The 12744-nt window shown below is 34.9% G+C and overlaps 1 protein-coding gene across 1 annotated transcript in view; it reads right to left on the minus strand.

The window, feature by feature from the left end:
• Nucleotides 1-12744, minus strand: part of STAU2 (staufen double-stranded RNA binding protein 2) — a 291470-nt gene that overhangs the window by 246156 nt on the left and 32570 nt on the right. Inside the window, exon 5 of the mRNA XM_060127718.1 lies at nucleotides 2555-2714. Coding sequence (XP_059983701.1) covers nucleotides 2555-2714 — 160 coding nt within the window. The remainder of the gene's footprint in view (nucleotides 1-2554; nucleotides 2715-12744) is intronic.

Genomic DNA, 12744 nt, shown 5'->3' on the forward strand with positions numbered 1-12744 from the left:
ATTCCAATCCTAGCTACACAGCCAACAAAAATGTATACATACAAGAATATTCATAGCAATCTTACTTCTAACAGCCCCAAACTAGAAGCAACCCAAATGTCCACCATTAGTATAATGAATAAGTAAACTGTGGTATATCCATGCAGTGGGATACTACATAGCAAAGAAATACTAGACTGTTAACACACAACACAATGAATCTCACAAACATGACACTGAGAAAAACAAGCTATCACAAAAAAGTATGATGCATGATTCCAACAAGCAGGCACAACAAATCTAGAATGACAGAGAGAAGAAGAGTGGTTCCTTTGGAGATGTTTAACCACTAAAAGAGGGCATGAGGGAGGCTTCTGAGGCACTGGTAAAGCCTGCAAAGTGTTCACAGTGCAAAACGCCATCAAGGCTCAACAACCATAATCTGTGCACTTGCCAGAACATAATATTAGGCTTTATTTTAAAAATTTACCTCAACAGTGAATAAACGTGTAAAATGTCATACAAAAAAATAAAAATAAATAAAATCAAAATTTACCCCCCAAAATCTACTCGTTCTGTCAGCTCACTGCAACATTCCACGGTGGAAACTCTTATCTCCACTGGTCTGAAAGGCCAGGAAGCCAGACTCTCCTGTTTCCTTCCTCTGGCTCCTTTGCTAGTTTACCTCCGGCTACAACCCTTGGAAGTGGACCTGACCCAAAGCTCAGCACACAACACAAATGGACACTTGTCCTTCTGTCCATTCCAACTGCCGCGCCAATATTCCAGCAGAGGAGGGGGCAACAGCATTCCATGCACATGTGTTTCTTTTCTTTCTTCACCCGTAAACTATGGCAGTGGTTTCCTAACTGATTTTGCTTTTGGTATTTTCCACCTTCCATTCACATGTCAAACTCAACTTCCTAAACTGCTCTTTTAAACACATCATCCACCTGCTCGTGAAAATTAATCCAAACTATGGATAAAATTTATCTCCTAAAGCTGCAGTCAAGTCCATCACAACCTACTTTCTAACTACATCTCTCATCTTGCCTCTTACTAGCCACTTAACCTGCTCTAATTAAAAACCGTCTACAAAAAAATTTTTTTTTGCAAAACCCATCATCCAGATTCCTATTCCAATGTCTTTCCTCATCGTATTCCCTCAGCCTGGAATATTCTTTTCTCTCCTCTATACGTGCGTGCCTACTCTCTAGTCATGACCTACATCTCACCTCAACTACTTCAGTCCATGTTTATCATTACTTATAATACCGATGCCTATTATTACTCACTTGGTACTTAATCTTTACCACTGAGTTACATGTTTTATGTAAATGACTAAAATCCCCACAGCAAAGGACAATGGTTTATAACTCTTAGATATATTCAAACAAATGCTTAATAGAGGCGGTGGTGGTGTGGTGCTAATGATCAACCAGTAATCTGAAGAGAGTTTTAAAAGTTAAGAAAGTAGACAGTCTCTTACCAGCTTCAAGCTGAATTGATTTTTTTTATTATAATAATATTTTTGCTTATTTACCCATACTTGATAAATACTGGAATCAGCTGAACAGATGCAAAAGGACTACTACTAGGAAAGTCATGGAGTTCTGGAAAAGGCAGTCCTTGCAAGAGGAGACTGTCTACCTACCACATGCCATGTGGGAAAGAAGTGTCTGACCTGACTCTGACCATAAGCACGTGAACTATAATTAAACAGACTACAGAGTCGCTGCCGGCAGGCAAGTGTCTTTTTTCACTCCGTCACAAAAGTACTCCATCTAAAGCAGTATCGGTCAGAAGGTAGCCACTTGCATTAATAGGTTAACAGATGAGTAAATGGACACAGGGCTGGCACTAAACTTACGGAACTTCATTAATTTGAGCCTACCAATTCATGCACTGTGTCTGATACAGGTTTGCGCTTCCCAAGAGATAACTGGACACATAATGTTTTTGGTACTGCATGCAATTAGAACAACTTTTTAAAATTATTCTTAGGAGATTAAAATTAGAACACTCATTTACTTAGCAGTATATTACACACAGGTGGGTTTTTCGGATTTGTGGGTTTCTTAAACTCCATATGAATGTTCTAAATGTAAATGGCAACCAAATAAATAAAACAAATAAATAAATAAAACAAATAAAACAAATAAACAAATAAAATAATAAGATGCTTAGGGCTAATTTTATAATTTTCTATTAAACTAAAATAAAGAATAACTTTTTAATTATTAAATTATATATTATACATTTAGAAAGAGAAACTGATCATTTCTATCTCTGCTTTAGAAAAACAAACTCAGTCCTATTTTCTGTTCTTTGTATCCAAATGTCTTTTTATCACACATAAAAAGTAAATAATGCACCTTTAGAGTATCCACTAAAGCAAATTTTTAAAATAATTACAATTACCGTCTTCATTCTCTCACCTTCAGTTATTATTCGGCTGTCTTTACCAGCTGTGCTGTCAATACCTGTTGACTATGCAATGGGCCTGTATGAAGGAAAATACAGAGAACAGCACATGCAGAAGATGACAACAGGAGGAAACGAGTCAGGGCCATACCTGGGTTATTGTTAACACTGCTTTTGGGCGGCTTCTGAACTGGTTTGGGAAGCGTAGATTCAGTCAAAGCCTTGTTAGCAACAGCCTGCTGGGCCTTCTTTATACTGCTCCCTTCGGATTCCCATGTCTGCTCCCCAAGACTCAGCTGCACTGAGAACATCTTGGAAAAACATACAGAGACAAAGAAAACATTGAAATTTTTCAGGAAATAAAGTGTGCTGTCTGAGAGAAAAATAGATAATACACTACAGAATCAAAATTTTAGAGCAAGAGTTGAGCTTACAGATCATTTGCAACAAAAATCTTATTCTAACTAGTGAACGAATTTTAAGAGATTGTGCCAAATTCTGTTCTATCCAAAGGCTTAACAGCAGCTCTAAGTGTACATGTTGGGTAGAATGTATCAAGAAGAAATCGCTTCCCTAAATGGAATCATACTGTTAATGTCAGTCAGTCTTCAAAAAAGTAGAATAAGAACAAAGAGTAAGAGAAACTATACGAGAATCCAAAAGGTCTGTGTCTCTGTAACTTTTACAAAATCTAATTCCTTAAACTTTATACCTAGCACAATCTAGTCAGTGAGTCAGGAAATCCTATTAAATATTCTGTCATCAAGGAACTCTCAATCCTCCACAACCAACCTTTAACCAGTCACCAAATTCAGTCAATTTTAACCTCATGAATATTTCTCAAATCTCCTTCCTCTCTCTGCCAGTGACACTGCTACACTAGATGTATCTTAGCTTAGATATAATAATATATCTAAGCCAACTGACTGCTGCTAAATCGAACTATCTTGAAAACTCAAATCCAACTGCATCACTCCAAACAACGCCAGGTTAAAAACCTTCGATTGTTCCCCTTGTAACACGGCACAAAGGAGCTACCTGTCCATCTTCATTTCACACCCACCCCTCCCCTTGCACATCCTAACATTCCATTTACACCGGATTTCCATATGCATCCAAAAACCTATTGTTCACCTTTAAAATTTAGGATCAAGTTACAGGATACACATACAATCTGCTGTTTTACTCCACAGACAGTTTACTACTTTGTAGGAATACAAGGTATGAACCTCAAAATACTTATTAATTATGAAGAAGTAAATGTCTTTGCAGGAAAGAAATCAGGTAGAAAATACCTTTAACAACAGAGTGATTAAAGTTAGCATCATCAATAATCATTCAAAGGGACATCATGTGCCTCCTGATATGATCCAATGAGAAGTATGTAGCATTCTTGGCTAAAAATGTTTACCCTGAATCTAGTCATAGAGAAACAATCAGGCAGATCTGGGTTATGGTATATTCTATAAGACAACTGACCTAAACTCTTCAAAACTGTCAATATTATGAAAGAAAAAACCCAACAAAAGAATGCATGGGGGCTGTCCTAGATTAAAGGATGCTGAAGAGACATGATGGGGTGTAATAAAGTACAATGTATGATCCCTGACTGGATTCGTACTGGGAAGAAAAGTATAAAGGGCATTTAGAGAACAACCAGGGAAATTTGACTATAGACTATAATATACTAAACAAACTCAGTCAAGTTTAAATTTCTTGAGTGATTATAGTACTATGGTTATGAAGAAGAACGTCTTTGGTCTTACAAGATAGATATACAAGTATTTAAGGATAAAATGTCATGATGGTTGAAATTTATTTTCAAATTGTTCAAGGAAAAAGTATGTATTTATACAGAAGAGCAAGAAGAGAAGTAAATGTAGCAATGCAGTAAATAACTGAATGATTAGTAAATCTGAAAGATCCATTATACTGCTCTTTCAGTTTTTCCTGTAGGTTTTCAATTTTTCAAAATACAGAGTTGAAAATATTTATAAGCATTTGAAATTCAAAATATGTACATATTTATTAAAAGTGAATAATTTTTCTTTTATTCTGATTCAGTTTAAAATTTTTACCTAAAACATATCTTTAATTCATTGACCCCCGATTTTAAAACGACTTTTCAATGACCAGGTCTTTTGGCTTTCAACTTACAGTATATAACAAAGAACTCTGCCACAAAGAAAACATTCTCTCTCCCATTCTCCTCCAAATCAGTTCATGCTCCAGAATTTTCCAGCCATTATTCTTCCATTAATTCAGGTTCAAAACCTCAATAGCTTCTTTGTTTATCCTTGTTTTCCTAAGACTTATTTAACAACACCTCAAAACTGTTCTTTGCTATTTCTGTTGTCACCACCTTAGTCTAAAGCCCCTATAAACTCAGATTTCCTGCCTCCTAATCTTCCAGATGTCATCACTTTCCCAGTCTCACTGGCCAGACACCTTTGAATGGTCTTCCTTGCCTGCTCCATTTCTCTCTGCATTCTCCCCTGCATCCAGTTGATTCAACCTCAAAAATATTTTTCAGATCTGGCCTTTCTTTGTAATGTTTGCCAATATCTTAGTGAAGAGTATCAATGTATCCCTCTCCTGAATTACTGTAAGACCATCCTAATATCACTCCTTTAACATAAGACTTTCCCATTCAAACTATCCTTCTTAGGAATTCCCTAGTGGTCCAGTGGTTAGTACTCCGTACTTTCACTGCCAAGGCCTGGGTTTGATCCCCAGTTGGGGAACTAAGATCCCACAAACCGCGCCATCACCAACATGAACATTCTATAAAATGCAAATGCATCCAAGTCAATCCTCTGCTTTTCTGAAACCTCTTAAGAATCCTACTACATTGTACACCTAAAACTAATACAACATTTTATGTCAATTATATCTCAATAAAACTGGAGAGAAAAAAAAGAGTCCCACTACAATAAAAATTTGATAATTTTGAGTAGGACTCCTGGGACATACTGTTTATGAGCTGAAGTCACAATCCACCATTTACTATGTGTAACATTAGGGAAGTTAATTCTTTCCCTCTGTTTTCTTACTTCTTTAGTGAAAGTGGGGTAATAAGAACACAGAGAATGGTTATGAAAATTAAAACAAAACTGTGTAAATGCCATTTGAAATGTAGAGATTGTCAAACTGGATAAAAAAAACAAAATCCAACTGTATGCTACCCTCAACTATAAAGACACATGGTTTAAAAGCAAGGGGATAGAAAAAACTTTATCATGATAACATAAAGCAATGAAAGGTCAGAATGGTTATATAAATATCAGACAAAGTAGATTCCAGAGCAAAGACTACTACCAGTGATAACAAAGGTCATTTCATAACGATAAAGGGGCCAGTTAATCAAGAAGAGGATTAACAATCCTAAACACTTGGGCGACTAATAACAGAGTTTCAAGATACATGAAGCAAAAACTAACAGAACTGCAAAGAGAAATAAAGAATCCACAATTAAAGTCAGAGATTCAATACCTCTCTCCCAATAATTGATATAACAATGACCAAGCAATCAGGAAGAATACAGTAGACCTGAACAACACCATCAACCAACATAACCTGACTGCAATGTTTTTAAAACATCTACCCAAGAAGAACAAATATACATTTGTTCTCAATTTCTCACAAAAAATTTACCAAGACAGACAATATTCTGGACCATAAAACAAGTCACAACAAATTCTAAGGAGTCAAGTGATGAACAGTATGCTCTCTGAACACAATGGAATTAGATTAGAAAATAAGAACAGAAAGATCTCTGGAAAATCTCCAAATATTTGGAAACTACGTAACACATTTCTAAATAACCTATGGGTAAAAGAAGAAACCAAGGGGAAAATAGAAAGTATTTTAAACTGAATGAAAATGAAAACTCTACATTTCAAAAGATGACACTGCTAAAACAGTACTAAAGGGAAATTTCTAGCACTAAATGCCTACACTAGAGAAGAAGTAAGGTCTCAAGTAAGTTAACTTCAGCTTTAATCTGAAGAAACCAGAAAAAGAGTAACTCGAACCTGAAGTAAATAGGAAAAAACGTAATAAACATAAAAGCAAACATAAGAAAATAAATATAGAAAAATAATAGAGAAAAAAAAAATAAAACCAGAAGCTGGTACTTCACAAAGATCAATAAAATTTGTAAACTCTGTGCAGACTAATCATGAAAAAAAGATAAGACACAAATTACCAGTATCAGGAATGAGAGAGGTGACATCACTACAGATTCATAAAACATTAAAAAGAAACAAGGGAATATTTTTTTAACAACTTTATGCCAATAAACTCAACAACCTAAGTTCTTAAAAGCCACAGTTACTAAAGCTCATTCAAGAAGAAACAGGTAACCTGAACGCATTATACATGTTAAGGAAATTCAATCTGTAATTTAAAATCTTTCCACAAAGAAAACTCTAGGCCCAGATGGTTCTGATGATAAATTCTACCAAACATTTAAGGAAGAAATAATGCCAATTTACAAAAACTCTTCCCAAAACTTGAATCAGAAGGAACACCTCTCAACTTATTCTATGAAGCTAGCGTTACCTTGATACCAAAACCAGAATAAGATACTACCAGGGAAAACAAAATAAAACTACACACCAATACCTCTCATAAAGATAAACATAAAAATCCTCAACAAAATATTAACAAATGGAATCTATCAATATAGAAATGAGATAATACTTTATAACCAAGCATTTTATCCCAGGAAGGCAAGGGTTTATTCTACATTTCAGAGTCAGTCAATGTAACTCACAATACTAAGAGATTAAAAATGGAAAAATTTTTAAAAAAAATGGAAAAATCATGACCATCTCAATCAATGTAGAAGAACCATATGACAAAAACCAACATCTATTCATGTTAAAACTCTCAGCAAAAAAGTAATAATAAAAAAATAAAATAAAGAATTTCCTCAATCTGATTAAAGGCATCTACAGAAAAAGCTACATCTAACATCAAAATTAATGAAGAAAAACTGAATGTCTGCCCATAAAGTCAAGTTAAGAGATATCTGCTCTCACTACTTTTATTCAACATTGCACTGTAAGTTCTAGACAATGCAATTAGGCAAGAGAAATAAATAAAAGACATTCAGATTAGAAAGTAAGATTTAAAACTGTCTTTATTTACAAATAGCTTGTGGGACACCGACCAGAATCTTAAAAAAAAAAAGAAAGAAAAAGTCTACTAGAACTAATAAGTGAGTTTAGCAAGACTGCAAGATGCTAGATCAATATAGAAAAATCAGTGTATTTTTGAAGCAGACTCACAGATATAGAAGACAAACTAGTGGTTACCAGTAGGGAGCGGGGTAGGGGTAATGTAAGGATGGAGGAGTGGAAGGTACAAACTACTGGGTGTAAGATAGGCTCAAGGATGTATTGTACAACATGGGGAATATAGCCAATATTTTGTAATAACTGTAAATGGAAGTAACCTTAAAAATTGTATTAAAAATTTTTAGGAAAAAAAAGTAATCTGATATATTTCTCTCTCCTAAATTCTTAGGCACTATGCAGATTCCCTATATTAGAGAGGCAGTTATTTTTAGCACTATTTCACAGTATCAAATAAAGTTAACCTACAATGGAAAAAGTAGGAATTTTCTGATTTCTGTATTTGCACTTTTATTCTACATACTCATATGTGTATATTTATACACAAATGTTATACATATATTTCAATGCTTTAATATGTATAAAATAAAATATATAAAACAGAAAAATATCAGTGTATTTTTATATACTAGCAATTCTTAATAAGAATTATAAATTGAAATTTGAAAAACAATACCACTTAAAGTAGCATCAAAAATATGAAAGAGATAAACCTAAAGATGAGAAATACCTGTCCACTGAAAACTACAAAATACTGTTGACAGAAATTAAAGAATATCTAAATAAGTAAGAGATACTCTGTTCATAGGTTGGAAGACTCAGTTTTTCTAACATGTTAGTTTCCCCCAAATTGAGCTATAAATTAATTGCAATTCTATTCAAAATCCCAGCAAGGTGCTTTATAGAATGGACAAGCTGACTTTAAAATTCATATGAAAATGCAAAGGATGTTGAATAGCCAAAACAACTCTGAAAATGAAGAACAAAATTAGAGGGCTGGTACTACCAGATTATAAAGCTACAGTAATCAAAACAGCATAGTATTTGCATAAAGATAGGAAAATAGACCAACAGAACAGAACAGAGTCCAGAAATAAACAAACATATACATGGACAGCTGATTTTTGACAAAGGTGCCAAGGCAATGCAGTAAGGAAAGGAAAATCTCTTCAACAACTGGACATCCATATGCAAAAAATATATATATATATCTTGTTCCATAACTCATCATATACAAAAATTAACTCAAACTGGCAATTAGATCTAAATATAAGACCCTAATGTAAAAACTTAAACTATATAACATCCAGAAGAAAGCACAGAAGAAAATCTTACGACCTTTAATGGGGCAAAGATTTCTTAGATATAATACCAAAAGCAAAATCTATAAGAGAACAAATGGATAAACTGGAGTTCATCAAAATTAACAATTACTGCTCTTCAAAAGACAATGTTAAAAAAAGATAAGCCACAAAGAAGCAGAAATAATTGCAAAGCACATATCTAATAAAGGACTTGAATCCAGAGTATACAAAGAGAGGCATCGCAGGAAACAGCAGAGTAGAAAGCTCCAATAACGAACAGTGTCTGTCATATTATAAATACTCAATAGACATTTCACCAAGGATTTTTTAATCCTATATACAACTAACATGCAATGAGACAATTATCTGGGTACCTCCATCATTAACATAATTGCTGAAAATTTACAAATCATCATTCCATTATACTACACTAGAATAGGTATCATAGTTCTCAAATTACAGATGAGAAAGCTGAGATTCTAAATTAGTTGTTCAAGGCCACACAAGCTGGATAATGCAGGGCAAAGATCACGCTTGGGAAATCTAGCAAGAATTAAAAAAAAAAAAAAAAAAAAACACTTCGCTTCAAGGCCACTGGGTAATACTGCCTCCCTCAGTGATATCTATTCCAAAGTAAACCTTCTCAAAGTGTCAGTACGAGAGCAGCTTTCTTAACACTTAGCCATGCACATACACAACTCATCAAAATAGGGAAATAAAGTAAAAAAAGAAAATACCACTTTATGTTATTCATGGCTCTCTTCCTTATACTCTATATTATAATAGCCTTCTGAGATTTGAGAAAATCAAAACAATTCATAGGAAAAATAAAGAACTGGATTTAGGTACTTAAGAGATACAGCAATGTCATAGTAATTCACGTTAATATAAAGTGTAACAAATTACTTCAGAGTTCAATTAACAAGTGAGTATAAAAACAAAAGGGGACAAGGCAAACATTAAAATATTTTTTATTTAGGGCTTCCCTGGTGGCGCAGTGGATAAGAATCTGCCTGCCAATGCAGGGGACACAGATTCGATCCCTGGTCCGGGAAGATCCCACATGCCGCGGAGCAACTAAACCCATGCACCACAAATACTGAGTCTACACTCTAGAGCCCACGAGCCACAACTACTGAAGCTCACGTGCCACAGCTACTGAAGCCCACATGTCTAGACCCGGTGCTCCGCAACAAAGAGAAGCCACAGCAATGAGAAGCCCGAGCACCACAACAAAGAGTAGCCCCCGCTCACCGCAACTAGAGAAAGCCTGTGCGCAGCAACTAAGACCCAACGCAGCCAAAAATAAATAAATAAATAATTTCTTAAATATATATATAATCTTTTATTTAATAGTCACACATCAAAAGTTGTACAAGTTGTTCACATTCTGTAAGACTCAATGGAGGAAAGAGGAAAGCATGTAGATAGATCACTACCTCCCATGAAGTATGTATAAGAAGACAATTCTATACCAGCCTGAAGACATTAATCTCTATCCTGTGTTTCTCAACTCTGGATGCACATCTGGGTCATTTGAGAGCTTTAAAAAAATCCTGATGTCTAGGCTTCATCCAAGACCAATTAAATTAGAATTTCTGGGAGTGAGACTCAGGCATAAGTATTTTTTAAAGCTCCCTTGGTGATTCCAATGAATAGCCAAGGCTGAAAACCACTACTGTAAGTGTGTGTGTATGTGTGTATGTATGTGTATGTGTGTGTGTGTGTGTGTGTGTGTGTGTATAAAATATATATGTATATATATGGAAATTGCCATATAACTGGTTAATGTCCCAAGAAAATTAATGAGTTGGGCCTAGGTTTAAATTTTTCATGCCAGAGATAATCATTTATTTCATTAAAATACAGTTTATCTCTCACTTAAAACCACTGGTAGACATGCATAAATGCAAAGGACTTTGCTTTCCACAAAAAGGATCCAGACCTAGCCAATTAATATTAACAATAATTATTAATTAATATTACTTAGACTCATAAATACTATCTTTCATTCAAGAATATGCTAAGTATTCTAGTACTCACTCTTTAAAAATGAGCAACAGGCTAAATGGTGTGGTCTATGACCAAAACACCCAGAGCAGTAGGTGTAGGTTGTCAAAGGGATCTCTAGATCTCCTTAAAACCCAAAGGAATCTGGGACTGTCTAGAAAAAAGAATGTGGACCACAACAAACCTGGTGCATTAGAAGGGGAATTTAATGACACAGAAGAAACTTAAGGGAGGGGAGGGGAGAGAAAGCTGGAGGAATGACCTTGAAAAGGTGAGAAGGGTTGGGATTTAGTACAGAAACAGAGGGGTTGGCCTCTACAAGTCGTTCATCGGTAACTCAGAAGGGAAGCAGAGTTGGGATTTGGGTTGGGATTTTGCTAAGCATGTACTAACCAAGGGGGGAAGAGAGTTGAGGGTACATACAAAGCATATGGAATTTAAGCTAGATAAACATGTGAGGACTGAGGGAAGTAAGAAATAGTAAAACGGTGGTGGAATCAATGGATCTGTGGTGTGAAAGGACTATTGAAGTCAGACCACTAGAGGGAATGAAGTAGGTGCCAGAGACGAATGAATGCTTGAGATTATAATTATGCAGGCTCTTGCAGTTATTGGTAATGAAAAAAATCAAGAATGTGATCACAGGAATGAGTGGCTGAAGGAGTGGAAGACAACATAATTGGAGACATGCAAGAAACTGAAATGTCAGCATGTTGGAACAACCATCATTTAGACAATGATATCATCAAAAATTAAAACAGGATGAGTATTGTAGAGAGTGAAAGTGAGCCGTGAGAAATGTGATGGAATCACCCAGAGGTCAGCAAACGACTACCGTGATGTTACACTGGGGGTCAGTCTATTAACATGAAATTCAAACCTGGGGGTCTATCTCAAGGAAGAACACCTGGAATTGGCCATGAGAAGCAAAGAGGACACATACTACAGGAACCATGAACTGTAGAAGAATAAAATATTTCTTACCCTAAATAAGCTCAGTCTCATACAATAATAATGACCAACAAATACCATGGTACCACAGCACAGTAATGACTACAACTAAGAAAGTCGGAACCTGCTGGAGGCCCAGCGGAAGGAGCAGAGAAGTTTCACAAAGGTTTGAAAGACGTGAGATGTGTGTTCAAACCTGACAGATGTGAAAAAACATGAGACATTATAAGAAATGAAAACAGTTCAACATGATTAAGGGCAGAAAGAATGAGTATGAAATAGATATGATTAACAGGAATGGAAGAGGATCAGGGTATAAGACTAGACAGGTAGACCAAGGCCACTACCTTCTTCTCTGAACAAAAAATATTATGAACAAATTAAAGTGCTGCCCAGAAATCCTTCATAAAAGCCTCTAATATGGAATAAAATTGATGGATTTCAGTTTCATCTTATTTTCCTTACTTTGAAGGAGATGCTAGAAATAATAATCCTGTGCTTTATGAAGATGAACCAACTTTTAGAGAATCAATTGCTTCCACACTGTATACAAAAATTTATAATCATTATCATAATCTCCAATATCCAAGATTAAAAATGTGCCAAGGAAATTTGTGCACAACTGAGTTTTTAAAAACAGATTAATAGAGCTCAAACATAAATGCATCAGTCATAGATTTCTTTGCAACATGTATACGTAAAAACATATATGTGTGAGGCTATATAAAAATATAAATCAATTTTCCATTTAAAAGAATATTATAACTGAATACATAGATAACAACAAAACTGGTATATACAAATTTTATAAATGGTGACTCTTAAAATTAAAAATCATATTGGAAAAGACATCTCACTAAGTAACGTTGTTGTATTTTACTCTGTATCCATTTTTCTGTTCGCAGTTACTACGTCATGGAAAAAGCACAGTACTT

This window comes from Lagenorhynchus albirostris, chromosome 17 (assembly GCF_949774975.1).
Source record: "Lagenorhynchus albirostris chromosome 17, mLagAlb1.1, whole genome shotgun sequence".
Lineage (NCBI taxonomy): Eukaryota > Metazoa > Chordata > Mammalia > Artiodactyla > Delphinidae > Lagenorhynchus > Lagenorhynchus albirostris.